Below are 26,192 nucleotides of genomic sequence, written 5' to 3'. Positions count from 1 at the left end.
AAGTCATCTCACAATTCAAGGTATTTCATATTCCTCTAGGTATGGCCCTCATCCAAATAAGCAGCCAAAAACAAGATTTCCTTTAAAAAACATGTAATAGTCCAGGACTGAAGCAAATCATTTTGCATCCAATTTGGTCTGAATCTTTTCCTTAGTATTCTTACAATTTTCTTTAGATATGGAAGTCCCTTTTTATTTAGCAAAGAGTTTTACAAAATGACTCTACCACCTAAAATGTATTGAGCAACAACTAATATTCACTAAATTAATTCAATGAGTATTTACTATAATCCTGACACTATTTCTAAGTTATCAGGACATCAGTGAAGGAAAACAGTAAATTAGATCTGTCTTTACTGAGTTTTGATTCCATCATGAAGAGACAAACAATAAATACAATGAATCAAATACTACAAATAATGTAATAGTGATAACTACTACATTAAAAGAAAAAAAGAAGAAATAAGAGAGAAAAAGACTGTTAGGATTAGTGGCACATGTCTGTAATCCCAGTGGTTCTGAAGGTTGAGGCAGGAGGATTTCTAGTTCAAAGTTAGCCTCAGCAATTTAGTGAGACCCTGTCTCTAAATAAAATACAAAAAGGGCTAGGGATGTGGTTCAGTGGTTGAGTGCCCCTGGGTTCAACTGCTGGTACCAGAAAAAAAAAAAAAAAAAGAAAGAAAAAGAGAGTGAGAGAGAGACAGAGAGAGAGGAAGAGAAAAAGACTAAGAATTGGTGGTTTTGTGTGTGTGTGTGTGTATTTGCCACTTTTTGTAAAATTGTCAAAGTAGGCTCTATGGAGAAAGTAACATTGGAGCTAAGACTTACAGGAAATAAAGGAAATCTGAAATGTGGATATTATACAATGCTGAGTTTGTTACTTATGTAATTTATCAAGGACTCCATGGAAGCCTTGATACTTGAAATAGTTAAACGGATTTTCAGTTCTCCTTTTTGTTTCAAGCAATATCATGGTGGAGAGAGATTAAACAAACTTCATTCAAAACAACTCAAAGTTGTTCATGTATTTAGGTGGGCGCACACTTTTGTCATAGCACATGCACTGACTTATTCTTTGAGGATTACATTTAAGTTTGAGACTAGGGTTTGCTATAGTTGTTACTACTGAGATTTCTAGTGTGTAGAATAGAAGGTGGATCCAGTTCTCTTTGTGGTGTTTTTTGCAGCTATGCAGGAGTTCTGGCCATGTGTTTGGGGGACAAAAAAAAATCTATGTCAAATGCATTAGCAGCTTGAAATTTGCTCTTCCAGACAGAATTGTAGACAAGATTGCACGTGCAATATCTGTAGTTTTAGTCTCACATTTTGACCATATTTAGATTTCCCAATAATACATGGAAAGAAACTAAAGCAGTCCCTAATATGAGTTTTTTTCCCTTTTTATATTTTCTATTTTAAGTAAAGTAAAAACAGCAGTTTCACTGAAAAGCCTTTGGATATGAGATTGAAAAGCATTTAATGACTTCTTTCAAGAAACTACCATCTTCATAATTTATTTAAACTTGCTATATGTGTATGGTGCACTGAAATGTTGTGACTTGTCTTCTTTTTACTTTCTTTGATTTAAAAAAAATGTTTAAAAGTTAATTGGTAATACACCAGACACAATGGCACATGCCTGTAATCCCAGCTATTTTGGACACTGAGGTGGGAGGATAGCAAGTTCAAGGCCAGCTTCAGTAATGTAGAGAGACCTTGTTTCAAAACAAAACAAAACAAAAAAACAGGCTAGGGATGCAACTCTGTGGTAGGGTGTGCCTGGGTTCAATCCCTCATACCACACAAACAAACAAAGTTAATCGTTATTACTGTCTTATAATGCAAAATATGATTTCCCCTAGTGGAACAGAAATTTATTTCAGCTCAAATAATCATTGAATACCTGCTGTTACTGAGTTGATACAATGAAAGAAGGAGAACATTAAAAAGTAATAATTTGGATAAGTAGCCTGGAAATAGATGGAATATGGGGTACTCATTAGAAATTAAATCTATGGAGTAGATTGAAGAACAGAAGATAAAAACTCCACAGGTCTACCCACTTAGCTCCTACCATCCCACAGACCTTCAGGTTTGGCGGGAAAGAAATTATCAAAATATGTAGCTGACCCTCTCAACTGGTTGTTTCATATGTTTCTAACTTTTAAAAGTTTTGAGGATTAGATAAAAAAATAATGGAGGCAGAATCCTTGTCATTTGTACAATGTTCTCCCTCATTGCTTTTCCCTTATGAAGCCCAACACTGCTCCAGAGCAGAAGGAAGGGAGAGATTTCCTTGGAAGAGTCTCTGGAACTCACCCAGCAGCTGGAGCTTTCCTGTACATTGCTGAAGGCAGACTGTGGCGGTCCAGAGTCATACATGGGATGCTTTGTTGCTGCCTCCTTTGTGATAGTGGGTGGGTCCTTCACGACTTGCAGTCAGGGAAGCTTTAAATAAGTCAATCCAAAAAAAAAAAAAAAATGGTAGAAGAAGGCCTTCCGGATTCACCCTTTACTCCAGGCACAGCCTCCCACAGATGCTGGAAAGGTGGATGAGCCCTATCTTATTTTCATCAGCTTCTTGAAGCTGCAGGGGAAAAAAAAAAAATCTTTCCATCTAAACTTTTACGTTCTTTTAAGTTCCAGTAATGAAAGACAGAATAATGGGAAAAAAAGGTACAGATTTAATGTAAGTTTTACATGTCCTGGGAGCCTCCTTAAAGAAATGAGGAATCAAAGAAATTGTTAAGACTGAATGTTTTAAGCTTTGTTTGAAGAAGAATGGAAAAGACAGGAGAGAATATGGTGGGACAGAAGAGTCAAGTAAACTGGGGAACTTCATCCAGGGCCGTTGGTTCAGATTCCTCAATGACCCCCTGTCTTCCAAGGCAAGGAACTTCCTTTCCTCCAGGTATAAGGAAGGTACCTCTAACATGAAGGCCTTAAACCTTGTTTCAGGGCGAAGGGGAGGGTCAGATCAAAGAGTACTTCCTGCCACTTCTCAAATGTTCTCTGTTTAAAATGTTCTATACACCAAGGCGCCAGACGTGGGGCCAGCATTTCCTGAATCCCATCTCAAAGTTGTTGATCTCAAGGGTACCCCTCAAGTAGCTTTCCACACCAAAAATCTCAGTCTCCAAGATGGCTTTGTAAAGGAATTCTTGTGTATTGTGCCCATGTAAGTTAGTGAATATAAACATTAGTGAAAAGTAATGTCTCTCTAAATGGCAACCTTTTTTAAATAAATAAGATTAAGGTGATGATTTAGAAATGATTTTGTGATGGCCTTATAGAACACACATCTGTATTATCCCTGCAATTTTATTTTCCATGTAAAACATGTAACATGGCTGATGAGGTTTCAGTAGCCTATTAAGAACTAAAACACCCCATTGGGCCAAACTACATGCTCTAATCCTCCTGGCCTGGCCTGACCTGTCTTCCTCTTCCTCATCCTTCTTCTTCCCCTTGGTAGTCTCTGGGCATTCAGTTCACTATGAAATGTGTTCTTTTCCTCAAGGTCAAATATTTCCAAGTTTCCTTTTACATGGTTTCTTACATAAATAAACATTTAATGCATATCAACATAAAATTGAGAATAATGGTAATATTTACTGTTCCTATCACTTCATCTTTTCAGTCAACTTCATTTAGCAGCAAACATCATTGGCCTCAAAAGGAGGCAGTTCTTGAGATAAATATATTGAATAAATCATTCTAATATATACCATAACCAAGGTTATATTTTTACCAAGATTGTCTTTTAGATTACTTGCAACTGAAAGGCACCTAATTGTTTAGACTACGTATCATAATTTTTTTTAAAGGTCCACTTTTTTTTTTGATTCATTTGTGCAATATTGGGGTACAACTTTCATTTCTCTGGTTGTACACAAAGTAGAGTCACACCATTTGTGTAATCATACATGTACAGGATGGATACAAAGGTTTTCTTTAGGAAAGCAGAGACACATTCCAGGCAGAGTGCTGGCCATCTCCAGAGGGACAAACAGCCTGGTCCATGGGTTTATTGTTTCTTTTTAAAGGGAACAGATTGAACCAGACTAGTTCTGTTTCTTTCATTTATATATTTGTAACTAAAACTATTATTTAAAAAGCACACATTTCTTGTTTAGGTTATGATGAGATAGAGCAAAATCCTAATTGGATAAGGAAAAATAAATTGCATGTAACATGTCGTACTTTGGTTAAAAAAAAAAAGTGTTACTATGAGAAATTCAATAAAAACAAGAGTAGAAATTTAAAAAAAAAAATGTCAATCCAGACCTTCACAATCCAGAAGGGACATAGGTCAGCTGGGTCAGGAAGGTAATTGATTGTTTAAAATATGAGCTGTTATGACTGACAGTCTTCCTCTTTTCTGGCCACAGAGGTCTGGACATCAGAAACATGCTTGGCAAGAACCACCATGTGACCCATTTCCTTTTTACTCTAAATAAGGGCCCAAAATGCGCATCCTTTGTAGGAAGTTCATGAAATAAAGCTAAAAGTGCTAACTTTTTAATAAACATATGGATGAAATAGTTATTTTCTTCCTTCATTCCCTTATGCATTCATCCATGCTACAAAAGCATATATCAAAGATATCAAGTGTAAAGCTTGCTGAGGTGAGCACTGCTCTGGCTCCCAAGGAACTCACAGTCCCATTTGGGGGCGGGCGGGGGGGGGGACGCTATTTGAATACACTCTTATCTGTGCAAGAGATTTAACATTCTTGTAACACACAAGCACTTTACATTATGTGTGCAAGGAAGAATTTTAGTTAACTTTTAAAAGCTAATAGCACGTGGGATGCTTCCACATTTTAGTTATAATGCATAATTGTGCTATGAACAGAGATATACAAATTTTTCCTTTTGTTTCTGCAAGTGAGAACTTTAACCATGAAATTTAGAATCACCTATCTCTGGGTCAGTCAGAAGGTCTCAATGTGGCCATGTTTATATAGGATTTTCTGCATACATATAAGTACTGTATATGAAGGAATGGGGAGGCAGGGCGTATCCCATAGCTGGCAAGCAGCCTTTTGGAGAACTTTCCAATTGTCTATTATAATATGATGGTGGATTTGGTCTGCCATCTAGTGATTAAGAACTGAATTTTGATGATTAAATTTAAAAGCGCATAAGATATACGAAAGACAAGTCTATGAGAATATGAGACGTGTAGGACAATTGGGTTGCTTTCAAATAAAATAATGTCAAATAAAATACATCTTTTCTGAGATATCAGTGCCAGGACTTTCATGGAGATGAAGTCACAATGGATTCAATTTGTTGGAATGTTGTTAGGGGAAAAGAATCTTGTAGCTTGGAAGATAAAATGTGCAAGTATAACCACAGAATCTACAAAACAGAGAAAATACTATCAGATTTCTACCTGTCCTTCTGAACTTTGGGAAAGTTAACCAGAAATAGCAAAATATACAAATAGCAGAAAATTACAGTTTTGGAGCTCTTTTTTGCACTATATAAAATATTTGCTTATTCAAATATTTTAATCTGTAGTGTGTATTTTTTTTTTTTAAGTTCTGGACCTTAGATCAAGTCTTTAGATGCCAGCGTGGATTAATTTTATGATTTGGATAGAGGAGCCAAGAGGACAGCCTTGAAATTCTGAGAATATTATGTGAAATTTCTTAGTTATTTTTATTTACTGTGAAATAGTAATAGTGTGATAGTGAATAATTATGTCGCTACAAGTTCACTGTAATTTTTTCTCAACAAATTGGCTGCGATTTAGTTTTCTATTTTACTTTTCATTTAAATAAACGTCTGTGTAGAAAACCAAAGGGATGATCTAATCATATGGTACAAAACTACCACGTGGAAACATGAAAACTACTGGACACCTTATATTTTCTAAGCACTGTTTCTTTGCATATATCTTTCATTCAGACATGAACAGTGAGAGTTTGCTGAGTTTTCGAGCCCTCTGTGATGTGTGTGGATTCTTGTGCAGGTCAAGAGAAGGCAGTGAATGTGGCTTTTCATCTCCTTGCCATTGAAAGGCATTCGAATTAAATTTCCACATCATCTTAAATTTAATTATAAATTCTCAGGGGAGAGAGACAAGGGATGAATCAGACTATAAAACTACCTTTTAGCATTTCCATTTAAAGAAAGTAATACAGTGACCTATTTCTTTGCCCCTTGGGTTGAGGTCACCTTGTCCTAAATTTCCCAGAAGACACTGCCCTTCTATGTGTTAGCACAGGACAGAGAGAGTGTGTCTTTTTATTTCAACCTGGAAGGAGCCATGAAGAACAGCATTAAGTCACTCACTGAAAAGTTTCTCACGCTTCTTAATGATATCTACTTGACAACCTTATTTCATGCCATATAGTTTTTGTGTATTCTCTATCCCTAATATCTATTTCATCAGTGATAGAGCATAAGTCTACATATGTCTCCAATGATATTACATTTTATTATAATAACATTTTATTTTATAATTCTAAAAGTATGTTGATTCTAGTTAATATTTATAAATATATAATTTATATATTATTTTTATTTTTAATGTAAACAAATGTAATACCATGATGTTATATAGGGCATATATTACTATGTTATGTATAATATGTTTCACACATTACATTCCACAATGGTAATACATATTTTTGAGGACCTAACACATTTGCTTTCAATATTTTGTACCTTCACTTCTAGGCACTTACCCACTTACTCCTCCATAAATGCGTTTGAACGTTAACCACTTTTTCCCCACACCTGCTGTCACCCAGGGTGTGGAAGGGAGAAACAAGCTAACTGTACTTACAGTGTATTGCATTTTTCAGACAATGGTATTTAACACTTCTGAATGGTTATTTCCTTCTCAAACATAAAACTGAATAAACAAAGTTATTTTTAACTTATTTCTTATTTGCTTAATTATAACTATTCAAATAACTATGGGTATAAGCCCCCACCCCTGCTTTTTGTTTTTAATCCAGGTCATATTTTTGGAAATACTCGTTATGGAACTACATTGTTTATTATTCATGTAATTGTCATGCTATTTTTTGATATTTACATTTCTTACTGTTCTTCATAATAGCCTTGCAGAAAAGCAGATGAAAACATTAGTCCTCTTTTCCTCTTGGTTTTGAAAGCTTATGATAGCTTTATGTATATGAAGCCAATATTTTGTTGACGAGTCTTGTACTAAGTGGTAAAAGTCTTTTGATGAAGATGAAACAGATTAGAAAGAGCATCCTTCTTATAAAATAGCTCACAAACCCTGTGTCTGTAGTATTGTTCTCCAAAATGATTTTTCTATTTGCTAAATATCTCTCATAACAGACCAAATGTATGAAGTGAAGTATTCCATAAAGCAGTGAGAAAATTTTTTTACTGGTTCTGTTGAAATATAATTGATAAATACAAATCCTAGAAGGTATGTTCTTGAGTTAACGTGGCTATCCTCATTTAGTTCTGATTATCATTTGAGTGTATTTGTGTTCCCAATGATATCTTTCAAAATGGCTCACAAATATATATTTAAATTTCACTTTTTCAAAGTCCAAAGTTAATGACATGTGATTAAGTTAGTGAACCATTATATCAGAATCATTCCACTGACATAATTTTCCTATGTACCTATATGAAAACTACACAGTGAATCCCACCATCATGTACCTCCATAAGAATGGGATTCTAACTATAATAGGATGTATTCCATGAGTGTATGATTATATCAAAATGGATTCTACTGTCATGTATAACTAAAAAGGACCAATAAATAAAAAAACATAGGAAACAAAACAAAAGCCTGATTATAAAAAACAGAGAACCACAATTTAGATTCCTTCCTCCCATTTCTATTTGACAAGTGTTGAGTGGAGGTGTGGAGTCAAGCATTGGAAATGCCATGAGCAACAATGTACACCTGGTTCATAACTATATGGTGTTCACTCTCTAGTGGAGGACATAAAAAAATAAAGTGAATATAATTTAGATCATTCTAATTGTAATAAGTTTCAATAGGGCAGTGATGGTTGCCTATCTGTTCACATTTTAGTAACTCTTCAGTTACTTTGCATGTATATGCAAGAGCAAATGAGTGGATGAATGAATGCATTCCTTCAAGAGTTATGGGAAGCATATCAATGCAGTAAGGAAAGCCTCATTCATATTGGAGAGTGAGGAAAGTATGTGGGGGAAAGGTGACAAGCAAGTCATGACAGTTGTCCATGGGAGGAAGGAGAAATAAGTCGTACCAGGCAACAGATCCATCTGTACAAGGACAGGAAAGGAAGGCCTTCACCTTGACAGAAGAGTTTTGAGTTTAAATAAATGGTAAGCTCCTAAATGATGTAAGCAAGGATGACATGAGCAACTTTATGTGTTAAAATACTGCTGTTTGGTTTCTCTTAAAAATCACACAGTTAAAGATGTAATGTATGTATTTACTTGATATTAATGTTCATGTATAACAGCTATTTCTCCTGTGTGTGCATATGTGTATATATTTTCCCAATCTTTCTTTAACTTCTATTTAAATATAGAAAAGTATGGGCAGATATTACATAATAACACACTATTTTGTTTTGATTATAACTTTCCATAATTAATTTCAATGCAAAGATACTTGATTCATTATCTGTGTAAACTTTGCATTTCTGTTACAATTTATTAAATACCTTTAGTTTAGGATAACTAATGGAAATCTAGTCCATGAAATAGGAAGTGACTATTCTTTTTTTTTTTTACTTTATGTTTGAAATAATTTTAATAAGCCTGTATACCTTTTTTGGAATTTTTTTCCCTTGGTCCATGCAAACGTATCATCTCCTGATTTAGAGTTTACTAATCTAAAATTTGAGTTGAAGGTCATATAGAGTTCACCAAAAACTAAAATTCCATATTCTCTTTTGAAATATTATTTTTTCTCTCCCTTTACAAGTGGTTTGTTTTCATCCCTCTTCCCTAATCTAATATTTGATCATTTAAATCATTAAAAATACAATCTGTTGAAAGCATTATCTCATTAAGAATCATACCTACTTGGGATCATTTTTTTTCTTCTGTCATGGGAGGATGTAAGTATTATCATCATTTGGTAATGAATTACTCCATCTGATGTAACTACTAAGTAGAGTAAGTTTATCTCTGTTTTGTATCCTTAGAAGGATTAGGATTAAATTCTTAGTTCAGAATTTTTTAGAATTCCAAAAATGACTCATCTTAAATATTTCCCAAATTTCAGATAACTAACCTCCTTTTTTTTTTTTTCTTCTTATTTTAGATGAAGGTGGTTATGAAGAGACCTGTAATCAAAATGGCCATATCTACTTAAACAAGGACATTTGGAAGCCTGCTCCTTGTGATATCTGTGTCTGTGACAGAGGAGCCATTCTCTGTGACAAGATACAGTGTGAAGAAGATCTTCCTTGTGCTGATGCTGTGATTCCCCCTGGGGAGTGCTGTCCTGCCTGTCCAGGGGTATCTGGAGGTGGAAACACCAATGTTGGTAAGAACGCTCAGGGCCAATTGAGAATTGAGCCCATGAATCACCTTTCTAGTTTCAGTGTTCTTTGCTCTCAGGGTTCAACAATTCAAGAGCATAACTAAAGTAATTTATTCAGTGGCTTCTGGGGTGAATGATTTTGCTTGCCTACCTTTATGTTATGTAGAAGCAGAGAGTAATTCCTGTCTTCGTAAATATGCAGAAGAATTTTTTTGCTGAATTTTGAGTGATTATGTCTAAATTAAGAATTCCTTGCACCTCTTAAGATGGACATTTGTTACCATATTCACAGTGGGTCCCTCTAAGAAAGTGTTTGATTTTCTTTTTTTCTTTCTTTTAGTACTGAGGATTAGACCCAGGGATGCTTGACCACTGAGCCCTTTTTAAAAATATTTTATTTAGAGACAGGCTCTTGCTAAGTTGCTTAGAACCTCCCTAAATTGCTGAGGCTGACTCTGAACACAAGATCCTCCTGCCTCAGCCTCCCGAGAGTCTGGGATTATAGGCATACACCACTGCACCCGGCAAGTGTTTGGTTTTCTGTGAAATCCTCTAATGCCGAAGAGGAGACCTAAAAAAACAGCTTTATCTTCCCAGGTACCAGTGCTTCTCTAGGAAATAGAATAATTTTTCCTAATGTAATTAAGTGCCAGAGCACCTTTTATTACATTGAACCCATAAATGAGACTGCTTTTTTTTAATGTTGCTAAAAATAAGAGAATGGAATGAATTTCCAGAAGAAAAGAACAATATAAATTTCTGGTTTAAAACATATTTTTGAAGAAAATGTATCTGTGTTTTAGCAGGTGGTATGTGTTTTCTTTCATGAACTAGGTAAGATTGATATTAAATTTACCTCTTCTCCTCTTGGTTATCATCCCGTAGTAAAAGCTTACCTTGAAAAAATGCCTAAACTCAATTTTCAGCACTGTGATAAAAAAATCATAGGAAAAAGTTAAAAACAAGACATATTTGGGCTACTTGAAGCAGATATGATCTTCAAACAAGCCCAGGAATGAAGTAACATTAAACCTGTGGGTTATGATAAGCGAAGAGTAAATGGGAACAATGGTAGGAAATATCAGAAATCAGCAAAACATACAACTTCCTGAAAATAGCTGGTCTCTATAAAAGTGTAATGAGTTCTAAGATGAATGATGAAAAGCTCCTGACAACAGTTTTATAGAAATAAACTATGAGTAAAAAGAAAATCGAATTCAGTTAAATCCATGGGAATAAGAACACACTGGTAAGTATGATACCATAGATCAGTTGAAGAATGGTCTTTACATATAAAGAAGTTCTAGATGTAAATAATTAAAATATCAATGATATTTTCCTCTAGCTATATCCCTAGTCTCAGTGTGCTTTTAAAAGTAGACCATGAAGGGTTTGGGGGTGTAGCTCAGGAGAAGAACACAGGCCTAGAATATGTGGGACCTTGGGTTTGATCCCAGACACTCAAATTAAAAAGAAAAAACCTGTAAACATAGGACAAGAAGATATCTAACAATAAAAAGAAAAAAGGAAATGCATTGTTTTTTCAAAATGACAATGGCCTAAATTCCTTATAATCAAATAATTATAAATTATATTTTACATATCAGATTGACCAAAATCAAAATGTTTGCTTTTTGATTGGGCAATGGTAACTGGGTAATGCCCATGGGGAAATATGTGCATTGACTGTAGGAGTGCAAAGTAGTCAACCTCTATAAAAGGAATATTGGTAATATATCTAATTACAAAGTCTTATGCCCTTGGACTCAAAAAAGCATTGGGAAGCTTATCCTACAAATATACTTGCATGTAGCCATGTGTATAACCATTATTTGTTATAGCATTATTTATAAAAGAATGATTATCCATCCTAGCTTGCCTATGAAAACCCCAGATTATACCAGCTTTCCTGGCATAGTAAATAATAGTTCTCACTTTCATACTTCAAACAGTCCTAGTTGAGTAATAAATTAGCAAAAGGTTAGAAACAACACAAATATCCATCATGACATACTAAGGGAATGTCCATTAAATAGTTTGTATTAGATTCGTACAATGGAATCCTGAAAATTTTTTAATAAAAAAATAGCAGGGAAACCATTTATTTATCTGCAAATATCTCTAAGATTTTAGGAGCTATGAGATATACAGACAAGTGAAAGACAGGATTGGAAACTAGAAGAAACTTTTATACATGCAAGAAGAAACTTGAAAACAATATACAAAAAAAGTGACTGCTTCTAATGGGGGGCAAATCAGAGATAGAGAAGAGATGGCAGAACAGAAGATTTTTCACTGTGTAACTGTACACCTTTAATACATTTTGTGTTTAAAACATGAATGAATAACCTTATTCATTAAATAGATTGAAAACAATAGAGAACAGTGATTATAAATAATTCATAATAACTTTATAAGTAATTTTCCAATTCGATTAAATGTCATATAAGTGATGTGAAGAGTATCAACATCATGTCAGAATTTTCCAACAAGATGAATCATTTTGCTTTTGATGGAAATACTGATTCATAGCAGGTTTTGAGTACTGCCTACTGGTGATATCACAATCCGTTTACATTGAATTCTGAATGCACAAGAATCCTATTAAATATTGAGCATGTTCATAATGAGTGTTTCTCCACAAAATAATGTATTTCTTTTCTTTTCTTTTTATAGCCAGAGGAAGAAAGGTAAGTTTTACTCTGCATAGTTTCTTTTTCATAAGCAGAATTCTTTCTAATGCTATCCACACAGAAGTGTACTCTGAAATGTGTGAAAACCTTTTGTAAAGTACAAAGAACCATGCGAATTCATTGTGAAAAATAAATGAGCACAGTCCAGCTACTGTGCTTGTAGACTACAAATGCTTCTGTTACAGTTAATTTTTGTTCTTATATGTGTTTCTGTCAGAAAGTTGTGGACTCTAGAGGCACCAAGAATGTGTCTTATCAAGCTTTGTACTTTTTTCCTTATCATTGGTCTTACTGTACAGTTTACACATATGAGAAGCTCAATACCCATTTGACAGAAGGAAGGAATAAAGAATGTCAGCTCTACTCTGGTGGAGTTGTGGTTTCTCTTTTATTGTTTGAGTATTAAGTTGAAAAGTTTACTAAAACACATAGCTTACTCTCTTCTGCCCTTCCTGTCTTCAGGGAGGTTACATAAACTACAATCTCAGAGAGAAGCTTCGCAGTCATGCAGACCAAGGTGGGAGACACTCCTGACCCTGACCAGCATAGCCACTGTCATCAGGACACCATCTCATCAAAATCGTCTCCCTTTGTCATTCTCTCAGCTTCCTAATTTTCTTAGAAGTTATGGTATTTGCTTGGATCTTATCCAAATATGACTATCCCAGGATCAAGAACATAGAAATGAGAAATGAATCCAATTTTCTTTTTCTTTTGGAGGAGGTAGGGGGCTACTAGGGATTAAACTCAGGGGTACTCGACCACTGAGCCACATCACCAGCCCTATTTTGTATTTTATTTAGAGACAGGTCTCACTTACTTGCTTAGCATCTTGCTTTTGCTGAGGCTGGCTTTGAACTCAAGATCCTCCTGCCTCAGCCTCCTTAGCCACTGGGAATACAGGAGTGTGCCACTGTACCTGGCTGAATCCAATTTTCACAGCAGATATTAGACAGATGACCAGCTATTTTAAATTTTATTTGCTTTTGCATAGAATGGAACTTCAAGTGATTTACTCAGATAATCAGTAATGCTATAGCTTCATGATAAATGAGAATGATACTGTTTGGGGCAGATGCTGGCCAATTTAACACTTTTTGGTTCAGAGGGAAATACCATAAATGTATCTTACTTGGAATAAATGCAAATAAAGTTATTTATATTGAATATTTATTGGAGAAGAGGGACTCCAAATACTAACTCTAATTTATACATAAAAGTGAGAATAAAGTGAAATTTAAAAGATTGATATAGGCCTTAAGGAAGCTAAATAAATAGATCAAAGATAGATGGATAGATAGATAAATGATAGATAGATAGATCTATCTATGAAATGGGAAAAAAATAACTAAATAATCAGTTTTGTTCTGGTAGCAATTACCCAACTTTCAAGAGGCATCCAATAGGCTGAGTTATTCACACCTTTCCCTAAGGGCCACGTGGGACTGCTGGGTGAAGGATATGCTCAAAGTAGCAGCCAATTCACTGTACTCACATTATGTACCACTGTCTGGCTTGCTTGTTTTCATTTATTATCAGGAATGATCAGAAACATCAGAGCACAGCAATGCTCTAAAAATTCAGTTTGTTCTTGGTTTAGGTCCACACTGATTTTCACGTATGACTCTCATTCACTCATTCAAGTTAACCCCCAAGTAATTACTGAGTCTTTTAAAATGTCTTTGAGGCAAATAATACAGATGATGCAAGGGTGGGAAAAACACTGTTTGCCTCCATGGTGAAGCCATCCTATGATGATTATGAAATATGTCTACATGGCATTAACTTATCAGTAAGTGTAATTCTCATCTGAAATCAGAGTACATAAACTTCATGTTTCTCAGTAAATATGAAAATTACATTCTGTAAAACTTTAGACAATCCTCATTTCAAATATAGTAATGTATGTAAAACCCATATTAATGAAAGCAGTGAAAATGAATATTTGTCTCTGTGGCATATATCCAAAACAAGAGGTATCATGCAATCATGGGAAGTTTATTATCAAAAATATATTATTGAACACTTAATCTTATTTTGGAATGCACGTATAAGATATCAAAAAGCCTACAATTTACTTAAGAAATATTTATCAGAGAATTCCATACTCCTAAATACAAAGCTAGAGTAAAATCTGCAATTTGTTTGTGGGTTTCACAGAATGGAAATTTTACCACTATCTTTTCAGGTTATTCCACTTCTCTCATTTTGACTGAAATAACTTTCCCCCTTTTTATTTGTTTTTTTCTAGACTTATTTCAGAAGGAGCATTTTTTTTTCTTCAATATCGTTCTCATAAAGTTCTTCATTCATTGGGTACAAATTAATGTACCTTTTCTAAGCAAATAAAATTTTCAGCATTTCAAAGAAATCTCCTACCATCTATATATGGAAAACTAAGAATGCCAGGATATTAACAGTGGTTATCTTCCGGGTGTTGAGGAGGATGTCTAGTTTTTATCATATATTTTCTCTACTTTAAAAATTCCCTATTATGAACACATATTATTTTTATAATAAGATAAAAGAATAACATATGTGAAAGGAAGAAATTGAACACATTAGAGCTCATGTGTGAGCTCACTGGAGCTCAAAATGTAGAGATATTTTGGATGTATAATTCTCGGAATGAAAAGAAATTCCATTGTATCTATTGTATTTGTTACATCTGTTATGAAAGCAAATAAACTGACTAGACTTTATGTAATTTAAGTTATGATAATCTCATGTTATTTTTATTTTCCTATTTAATTGATGTTTCTTAACATTTTTTTCACATACTGAGAATTACATAACTAGAATTTTTGCATTTTTCTTTTATCAAGTTAGTACACTTACCTCTTGCAGTTTTTAATATTTTCCCGTGAGTTCTACAAAAGGAAAGCAAGCGGGTCAGGAGTGGTATCTCACAAGTTACTGAAAACCACAGGCCATATAGTAAGAGAGTGAAATTGAAATATACAAACATTTCTGCATTTTTCTTAATATCTTTCATCTTTGGGTAGTTTGTTCAATGGTTCTTTGTCTTTACATTTTTATCCAACTATTTCACACTCTAGTTAACTCTTTGGTATTTGATCCTTATAAAAACTGAAGCGAACCAACTTTATACCTTTCAAACATATTGTATTAATTTTTTCATGTCCTTGATGAGTAGTAATGTTTTCATGAATAATGTCTTATTAAATATCTGAAACATCAGTTTTTCATCTTTTCTCATTCTTTACATTTCTTAGAAATCCAGAGTGTTCATGGCGTATTCTGGTATGATATGTTCACATCCAACAAGACATTATAGTTTACTGACTGAACTTTCCCCCCCCCACTTCTTAGGGACAAAAAGGAGAACCAGGATTAGTGCCTGTTGTAAGTATATGTACATACATTGTTTTCAAACATAACTATAATATAGTTGTGTATTATTTCTTTTTCTCAAAAAAGGAAATTAATTGTTTATAACTATGCTTTTAGTATTACACAAGCAAGCCAAAATAGATCATTTAATGTGGTAATTAATGATCTGAATTTCTACCTTTTATAATCCTATGACTAAAGGTATAAAATCATAGTTTTGCACAGTGCAGTGTATTACATGTATATATACATTGATAGTTAATATTGGTATTACTATAGTAGTTTAATATTCAACACTTTGGGAAATATGTAATGCTTTGATCTTGATTGAAATTCCATTTTATGTAAGAATTCTTACCTATTCTTTTACAGATGATCAAAAAGTATATTATTGAGTAGGATAAAAGTTATTCAATCACCATTCTTACTGATTTTAAAGGAGTTATTATCTGTCAGGACAAAATTTATACACACTGATTTATTTGGCAGTGTTTGCATTTTTGCTTTGCTTTTAACTCTTAATTTTTCACAGTGATTACCTAAAAATAATCATTCACATTGTTTTTGCACTTGCATGTATTTACTGTCTTTGGTGCCAAATCTTCTACAAACATTTATTTATCTACTCAATTCTGTGAAGGGGTCTTTTCATAATTGCCATTTTATATTTAAGATGCATTTAAGGAAACTTAGGTGTTGAAAAGATAAGTAATAGTCCAAGTTCAGTCCAGATGATAAGGAGCTGTGTCAGGATTTGAACCCAGCTCTCTTGGCTCAAGCACTGGTACTCTTAACCACTGGTACTCTTAACCACTGTATCAGTACTGCCTCCCTATATCAAAATTTAAATTAGATAATATCTCAACTGATAAGGCTAGGAGGAAATGGTATCAATTGATAACATCGATTTGTTTACATAAAACTTATGGTGCTTTTACACTTTTGTTGTTATTCCTGTTTATGACTACTGACTTTTCTGAATCTCAGTAGAAACTTTACAGACTTTCTTATTTGTTATTTAGGTAACAGGCATACGAGGTCGTCCTGGGCCTGCAGTAAGTAGTTTCCTTTAGTCTTCATGATACTATTGTGCTCTTTGAGATGATTTTGTTAACATTCAAATTATTTTCAAAGGTAAATGTGACAGATCTTATTAGTTTTACTCATTGTCTCAGACAGTGTTTTTAAGTAATCATTAAGCTCCTGTGTCCCACAAGCTTTTATGACATATACAAGGAAGTAAGCCACAAATAATCATCATCTTTTGAGGAGAATTTGTGGACTGTAAGGTAATGATGGCAATCTCCTGGCAAACCACAACATGGTTAAATGTCTTTACTAGTGCAGATGCTCCTCAATGTGCAAGGGGTTATGTCTTCATAAATGCATGATGCATATATTGAAAATATCATAAGTTGAAAAATGTATTTACTATACTGGCTTACTGAGCACCCCAGCTTAGTAGCACAGTTTGCTGTGGAGTGTCCGATGTTCCCCTTGTGATCACGTTGCTGACTGCCGCTGTCCAGCATCATCAGAGGGTATCATACCACATAGCACCAGCCCAAGAAAAGATCAAAATTTGAGATACTGAAAATCTTTACAGATACGATTGATGTCCACAAGAAGATGGAAGGATGTAAACAATGATGTTTGGTTTCTTGAAACAGTGTGCCTTGAACCATCTTCAAGTTTAGGCATTCCTTCTCATAGGATAAAATTTAATTCTAAAATTGTTGAAGTTGATGTCTTCTCATGTGTTAGTGTTGCTTACTGGTTATGTGAAAGACAATCTATTAACATTGTTAATTTTAGATTGACCTCGTTCACTGAAACAAGGGCATACTTGTCTGTTGTTGAACCGTCATCAGTGCGGACTACTTTTACCCACTTAAATCATATATGGCTGTAGAATTTGACAAATTATATATCCAAATACTATATTTTTGATTTTGCATAAAAGACTATTTCAGTGTTGGATTACCAGTGTATATGGCGTTAACTAGATAGGTAACATTCCCCTCCTCACACATCCCATGTAAATATTAAGTAAAATACATACCCCATGTAATATTTTAAATAAAATATTAATACAGCTTTAACATCCATCTATAATCCTTCAGAAACTTTTGCTTCTGGACATACTGTTGAATCAGGCATGGTGGCATGTACTTATATTCAGATACTTACACAGCTGGATTGTTTGAACTAAGGAGTTTGGAACCAGCCTGGGCATCATAGCAAGACCCTCTCTCTCTCTCAAAAAAACAAAACAAAACAAAACAAAAACAATGATGAAAACAACAACAAAAAAAAGCTGTTTGGTAAATTAGGTAAATGCGGAATCTTTAGAACTCAATTCAAATTATCTTTTGAAGAGAAATTAAAAACCCCTGGCAATTACCATTTCCCTGAAAAAACAACAACAACAACAACAACAACAACAACAACAACAGCAAAAAACCCAACTATTTTAAGGTATTAGTATAATAAGACCACTTTTGAAATATAATAGTAATTTATCATTTTAAGGGAGAAATGATGGCAATTATGCTTTGGAAAATTATAAGTATGTCTTAAATATACAATGGAAATGATATAATATTTAAAGTTAAGTGAAAGAATGATGTCGATGTATATAAAGCAATCACAGCAGCCTCAGGAGTGATAAAGTTTTGGGTATCATATACCATTTTGAGTTCATACATTCCCCCACATAATTGATCATTCCTTCAAATCTGAACTGTAAATTTTTGTGCCCAGAATTTAACGGCAAAAGCTTTACTTAGTAGAAGATAGCAAAAATGATCTTTAAAAATTTGCAATTACCAGTCAAGCTAATGTATTGAGCTTGTTGAACTCCCTGATGCCGGAATGTGGCACTAATTCCCTAAAGACTTCAACTTCACTGCTAAGATAAACAGTCCTTCTGTGGATACAGAACTTCCACAGATCCATGGCTTTGTTTGCCAGTCTTGTGAATTAAAAATGTGATATTTCCGTTTTCCAATCTCATTTTAGCAAAAAAAAAAAGTCTTTAAAGCAAAGACATTCAGAGTATAAATGTTTACGTACCTAATCATCATTTCTGTTTCAGGGACCTCCAGGATCCCAAGGTCCAAGAGGAGAGCGAGGCCCCAAAGGAAGACCTGTGAGTTGACAAGAACCTTCCTTTACATGTTCTAAGCAGGTCCCTCTATGCCATGCTCCTTGAGGGTAGCAAGGGCACCTTTCCTCTGTCACCTTCATTAAAAATTGCAAAAAACTCAAGTCAAGAAGTGATTGTGTAGCTCTCCTAATTCAAAGGAAATTATTGTGCATTAATAATTGCTTCTTATCTTAATAGATAATGTGAATTATATTTTATGTCCTTTATGAAGTCAAATTAAAATAAAATTTAAGGAAACACAATTGAACATATCATGTTGTTTTCAGAAATTGTCAATCATGAGTAAATAATGCTAATAATGTACTGTTGAGATAAAATAGTCAAATTTTGTGATCTATCATTGCTGTAAGAATAATGAAACTGGATGGAGGAAAAGAATTGTGAAAGGATAAAATGCACCTTTGAGTGTTTGCACAAAAAATTCCTTCCCATGTAGCACTCTGCCTTTTTTTATTGACTAGCTGCTCCAAGGATATCAAGGAATAATTTAAAAAATCAACAGTTCTATTGCCAGAAAATGGGGATACTTTTAAATTAAAATAATTGCCTCTTTACCATTGAGATAAAACATGAGAGTATTGTATATTACCAATTTTTTTCTCTCATTACCAATCTATGCAGAATATTTATTATTCTCAAGTCTTAGGAGTACTATTCTTTTTCTTTTTTATATGTTACCCCTAATAATGTCTTTTACATATTGAATAACTGAATTTATGTATTGCTATCATTATCCCATATTTCCATCAGAAAAAAAAATGTGCTGCTTAATTTTTTTTCTCTGATGGTATCTACTAGAACTTAACTCTCAATGTGTTCTTGTTCATTTAAGTATGTATTTACCCAAATTGAAATGGGAAGCAACAACCAACTTTGAATATATGAATGAGGACAAAATGTATTTTATATCATGTCTCTGGACACTTTTGCTGCTGGCTTCATCTGTGTTACTGTTTTAGGCTTCTACACATGTCCACCTGTGGGTGGAAATTGCTATGAGAATAGTGGTCAGACTTTTAGAATTCCTTGTTAGTATCCAGTGGGTCTACTCCCCAACCGTCTTGCTTTTCTTCTATTTCTCCTTTTGTATGTGATGCAGTTCATTTTCTTTCTTGGTTAGGCCTGAGACTGTTAATGCTAATTGGGTAAGAGTGTGTGTGTGTGTGTGTGTGTGTGTATTTTTGAGTGTGAAGGAGTGGAGAGTAGTTATTTACGAGGAAGCAAGACAATCCTGACAGGTACCCAAGTACCTGTCTCTTCCTCTTTTAATCCTAGCAGGCAGTGTGGTGATGGCAAGGGTTAAACCATTAGCTTTCTTTAAAATTAAATTTTTCTTTTTTGTTTGTGCCTTTTGCTGATTTTCCTGGTGTAAATAGTCTTATCCAAACTGATTTCCAGCCACTAGCATATCACAGAAAACTGATAGGCAGAGTGTTTTGCTTCAGGTCCTAAATCTTCTAGGAACTGATTAGCTGAATTGAAGTTATCACTGTGACAGTATAAAGTGTTATTAGAATCACAAATTCCCTAATTTTTTAAATAGTAATGGAGATCAAATCCAGGGGGGCTCTACCACTGAGCTACATTCCCAGACCTTTAATTGCTGATGAAGATGTGGGGGGAAAAGCTACACTTATACATAGGCAGTGGGAATGCAAATTAGTATAACCATTTTGGAAAGCAGTATAGTGATTCCTTAAAGGACTACGAATGGATTCATCATGTGACCCAGGTATTCCACTCCTTGGAATTTATCCAAATGATCTAAAATTATTATATTATAGCAATACCTGCACTGTTTATAGCAGTACAAGTCACAATAGCCAAATTAAAGAACTGGCCAAGGCACTCATCAACAGATGAATGGATAAACAAAAGTATAGTATATACACACTATGGAGTTTTACTCGGTCATAAAGAAAAATGAAATTATGTCATTTGTGGGAAAGTGGATGGAATTTGAGAACACCATGTTAAGTGAAATAAGGCACACTCAGAAAATCAAGGATTGAATGTTTTCTCTCAGATCTGAAAGCTAGTGAGAAAAGGGGGAAAATAAATATAAAATAAATGAAAACAGAAGGGAGACCAATAGAGTAGAGGAAGGGGTTATAGAAGGAAAAAGGAAGGGAGGATATGGGGAAGCACTGGAGACTGAGGTCTGCCAAATGATGCTAGGTCTATGTACGAATATCCACAATGAACCATGTAATTATAATGCACTAAGTAAAACAACAATCACAATAACAGAGGGGAGTTCAATAGAGGAGAGCAAGTGAATTGGGGGAGGAAGAGGAGAAAGAAAGGAAGGTACTGGGGAATGAGATGGATCAGATTATGTTATGTGCACATGCAAATAAGGCATCATGAGTTCCACTATCATATATAGATATGATGTACCAATAAACAATAATAGCCAGTTAAAAGAAAAAAAAAAAAAGAATCATGAATTCCGTTTTTCTCCTCCTACTTCCATATCATCAAACAGTTCAGAAGGCTAATGATGTGCAGTACAGTTTCTCAACCTCAACACTATAGATATTTTGGGCCAGGTGACTCCTTATTCATGGCAGAATATTTTGCAGCTTTACCCACTAGATGCCAGTAGCAACCCCCAACCCCATCAAATTGAGACAACTAAAAAAATGTCTCTTGATGTTGCCAGATCCAGACAAAATTGCTCTAGGTCAAGAACTACTGGTATTGAGACACTCTGGTGGAGCCTTTAGCACTAGCCAACTATCACCATGTCTCTCATCACAAGCCTTTAGTTTTCAGTATACGGTCCAGGTCAGCCCACAGTGACAAACTAGCAAACTATCAGGAGATAGTCAATGGTATACTGAGTTCCAATCGCATGTGACACTTAACCTCTATAGATAACAGTTTTCTCATTTGTAAATTGGGAAATGTGCTAGCTACCAGATCAACTTTCTATAGTGTGTGTGTGTGTGTGTGTGTGTGTGTGTATGTAAATGTGTGAATGTGCACATGCATACATTTGTGTGTGATACTATTAACCAGCCGCAAATAAAATTGATGATTCTAGGTCGTTAGTATCTTTTCTCCTTGTGAACGTTTAAAGGCCGCCACCTAGTGGCCGTCTACAAGTACTTTTTATTATAGATGGCTGCCAGAGCTACATTAGAGTCTCCTGGGGGATGGGAGAAAATGTTCAGAACATTTACCTTACTAAAAGAATTATGTGATTCGGTTCATTCTGAAATATAAAATTTGTTTTTAATAGATTCCCAAATTGTAACTTATTTGCAATATTTATCAGTAAAATGCTCAATATTATATATTTTCTCTTATTTTCACTTGCAACCTTGTTTATATTCACCTAACTTTGGATAACTTTCACTATCAGGTTTTTATTAGCTTTTATTTCAAATTGTATAAAATTAATACATGTATGCTATTTAAAGTGAATTCCATGAAGAAACAGATGAACCATCAATGAAAATGTGGGTTGTTTTCAGATGAGGCTTTCAGTATTAATCATCGGAAATTGGAGAAATGCACAAGCTATCTTGAGAACTAATATTGCCCAAACTTCTGATTATTTGCATGGACACTAAATGTAATTTTACATTTTGCCTTTGGAAAAGTCATTGGGAACAGAGATTATGTTTTAGGTCACTTTTTGTATATTTTAAAAGTTGGTTATCATTCAGCAGTTGAATATTGCAAAAGCACAGTAAGAGTCTTCCACACTGAGAACATCACACTTGGTGCCACCACTGAGGTTACACACTTCAAAAGTTTCCATATGCATATGGTGAAGGAATCCTAGATAACAATCAAAACCAGCCTCTATTATGTGTAAGGAAAAGAGTGAAGTGCATTATCTGCAGTTAAGGAGTCAGAAGGGATTTGATGTGTAAAATATGAGAATAATTTTCCAAGAAATTATTTCTTAAAATGCAAAATTTTCAGGCTATCTTTTCTACTTTTACTTGAAAATATAAATGTGTTTATTTATCTTACTATTCCAAGAAATGAACAGGTCTGTATGAATACTTGGATATATTCGAATAGCTTAATCTACTTTATGAGTAGCTTTTACACCACCCTTCCCCAAAGTCATCCTTTGGGAACTGCCCTGGCCACCACCTCAGCTTGTCCTGTACTCTCTCTGACTGCATTATCAGGTCATGTATGAATTGCTCCCTGTGGGCCAGTAGTTACTCTCTTATTCAAGTATGGGAAACTTCTTTTCCTATTAAATTCTAACTCACTTTCCATATTTTTCTCAATCCCTGCTTTTAATGATAAAAAGCACACTGTCATAACTTCTTTGCTCCTTCCTATCCTTTTAAAGCTGGTTAAGATTCTTAAGATTACAAACCAGAAAAAAACTTAACAAGACTGCTGAGACTGCTGAGGTTAGTGGGTGGAGTTTTTCCAGAGCTGAGGATGTGGCTGTTCCCCAAGCTGCCTTCAGAATGTGGGTTAGAAGGGTGGAATTTGGCAGCTAGAAGTCATTGCACACTGCTCTGAGGACTGAACTTGGCCTGATCACAGTGCCTTTGCCTATACTTTCTCATTGGTGTAGTCTAGTCTCTCAGTGGGAAGGGAAAATAAAATGTGCCAGAACTGAATTGCTAAAGAAGACTGACATGTGAAAATGTATTTCACATGTATCGAGTGTCTACTATACACTGGAAACTATGTAAAGCATTAAACAATTAGATGAAAAAAACCCACAAATTCCAATGAAGGGGCCCTCACATTTTTGAGGGGTGGGGTGGAAAAGAAGTTAAGCAGGCACATACATACTTAACTGTAATCTAAGACAGAAGAATGAATTTAGAAATTGATGATTAAATAACCTTGAGCAACCAAACTCAACGAAATTAAAAAGAAAAAAATCTCATTCTAGAATGCTGTTGAACTGAAAAAAATTTTATAATTATTCCAAGAAGACTAATTACTTGGGGTTTAACACATCAAGTACAATTCTTACCCAGACTATGTCCCAGTGGTTGAAGCTCCGACCAGTACTGAAATCAACAGTGTAGACATAGCTGATGAAATTACTGTAAATGGCTAGGTTGCCACTGATTTAAAAAAAGAATAATGAACACAATTGCCACCAAGGCATTTGTGCCTTTAACTTTATGCTAAGTACATGTGTGGTGGTGGGTTCTAATGTCCACTGGTTTATTTTTCTAGGGTCCTCGTGGTCCTCAGGGAATTGATGGAGAGCCAGGTGTTCCCGGTCAGCCTGGTGCTCCAGGGCCTCCTGGCCATCCATCTCACCCAGGACCTGATGGCATGAGCAGGGTGAGTCAATGTCATATTTGGGTAATATATTAAATTACTAATTTACCATTATGATTTTAGATTGTGTCAGTTCAGACACTGATGATGGACCATGAGAACTGTTAAGCAAACGTAGCATTGCTCTGAACCACAATGAAACTAATTAAGTCACAATTGGGAAACCCAAAGTAGCATCTTTTAAAGTGCTACTTCAGATTATTTTACTTGATATAAGTTCTGGACTCTATGAACTTTGTTGTTCCCATTGATTCTAAAGGACCACTAGCATTGTTCCCCCTATGAACTAAAGAAGAGTTCTATCTTTATCCTTTTGCTGTTCTCCAGGCTCAGAAAGCTGACAAAATCTGCCCAATGTCCTCCCACCAAGAGAGGAGACACTTCTATGATGACTAATATAAGACTGTTGAGTTAACACTAAAAATGTTGCCTAATTATTTCTCAAGTTTTAGTTTCCTGCCTGAAGTACAATAAAATGTGTGTGCGTGTCTCTCTTTGAATTCTTTGAGGCTAGCATAGTGAATTAGCAATAGACTGCATAGCATAACAAGGGAACATATGGAGTCTGAAAAACATTTTTATTTCTTAACAGTTCATACATCTGCTCTCAACTGATGGTAGAAGGGATGGCCAATTTTTTTTTTTTTTTTTTTTTTTTTTTTTTTTTTTTTGTGGTGCTGGGGATTGAACCGAGGGCCTTGTGCATGCAAGGCAAGCACTCTACCAACTGAACTATCTCCCCAGCCCCAATTTGTTTTTTTTCAAAAATACATGCAACTTTTTCCCACTAAAATCTCAAAATTAATATAACTGCTGGAATATAAAGGAAGAATTTTGGTCAATTTGATTACCAGAGCTTTTTAAACCGTGAAAGACAGTAGGTAGAACTGTTCCTAGTTTTGGGGAAATTCTGAGATTCACTAAAAGGATTATAATTTTTTTCAGATTACACAAATGCAATTAAAAGTTTACTTTCTATGAACAAAGAAAGAAGAATGCCATCTGCATAAAATACTCTGAAGTGGATTCTGGCATCTTCAGGACAAATGTTTTCAAGTCCTCTTTCAGGCTTTGTTTGGGTACTTGGCATTCTCTAACCCACAGGAGGAAATCAGATAAAGAGGTTTAAACCTGAAATCAATTAGACTAAGTACTTATCAGCACGATCCATGACTTGCCAGATATCAGACGGGTGTCCTGTTGCAGCTGCTCTGAAGCAGCGTACCTGTGAAATTCTCTGGAGAAGAATGCCGATGAGGGCACATACAATGGAAAGCAGCTCCAATCTTTCTCCATGCTTTAAAGTCAAAGTTTAAAATGATTCTTAGAAGCACCATTCTATAAGAATTATAGAGAGTGCATTTCTCAATTTAAAAAGAATGTCCATGTATATCTTTTACTGTGGAAATAATGTCAACACATTGCTTTTACAGCCGTTTTCAGCTCAGATGGCTGGGTTGGATGAAAAATCTGGACTTGGGAGTCAAGTAGGATTGATGCCTGGCTCTGTGGTAAGCTTACATTTTACTGATCATCAAAGTACTTGTAGAAAAGATAATAATAAAAAACAAAGGCATGAGTTAACTACTCAAGAAGTAGCATGGCTCTTCTGAAATCCATCCATCCATCTTTCCATTTAATCATTTATCAAAGGTTACTAAGTATCAGCTAAAAGCCCAGTGGTGTTCCATCCATAAACATGCGAAGCATTTGTGGTAATTAAGGAAGAACTGTCTGTATACTTCATCTCACACTTGAACAAAACAGATTTTAAGACATATAACTACCTGTCACAACAAAATATTTCCTTTATCATTTAAACAAAAAATCTTTTATGATGCTATTAGAAACATTAATTTGGCACAATTTTGAAATTAGAGATATTTTGCCACTTTCATTTCTTTTATTTCCTACTTATTTTGATATTTTTCTGGTTTTATTACTCTAATAATCTATGGTTTTCTTGCTGGGCCTTCTCATTATCCCTGTGCACTTTTGAATTTTGTCAGCTATTCAAAGGATTCTCTTGTTTTCTGGGCAAGTACTTTGACACAGGTATTTGAAGCAATGAAACCTCATTGAATGAGTTAACAATTTTCAAACCAACTATACCATACTTTTTTGATCATAACATAATTCAAAATCATTCCAGATTAGTGGAATTCCAGGCAATAAGAAATGTAGAGTCAAACCTCATA

General features: G+C 34.6%; 1 protein-coding gene across 1 annotated transcript in view; it reads left to right on the top strand.

The window, feature by feature from the left end:
- Nucleotides 1-26,192, top strand: part of Col5a2 (collagen type V alpha 2 chain) — a 138,784-nt gene that overhangs the window by 59,576 nt on the left and 53,016 nt on the right. The window contains exons 2-8 of the mRNA XM_047544589.1: nt 9,271-9,495; nt 12,169-12,182; nt 15,519-15,551; nt 16,562-16,594; nt 18,637-18,690; nt 23,887-23,997; nt 25,428-25,505. Of these exons, the coding sequence (XP_047400545.1) occupies nt 9,271-9,495; nt 12,169-12,182; nt 15,519-15,551; nt 16,562-16,594; nt 18,637-18,690; nt 23,887-23,997; nt 25,428-25,505 (548 nt within the window). The remainder of the gene's footprint in view (nt 1-9,270; nt 9,496-12,168; nt 12,183-15,518; nt 15,552-16,561; nt 16,595-18,636; nt 18,691-23,886; nt 23,998-25,427; nt 25,506-26,192) is intronic.

This window comes from Sciurus carolinensis, chromosome 3, assembly GCF_902686445.1.
Source record: "Sciurus carolinensis chromosome 3, mSciCar1.2, whole genome shotgun sequence".
Classification (NCBI taxonomy): Eukaryota; Metazoa; Chordata; class Mammalia; order Rodentia; family Sciuridae; genus Sciurus; species Sciurus carolinensis.
This window is presented reverse-complemented; position numbering and strand designations above follow the sequence as displayed.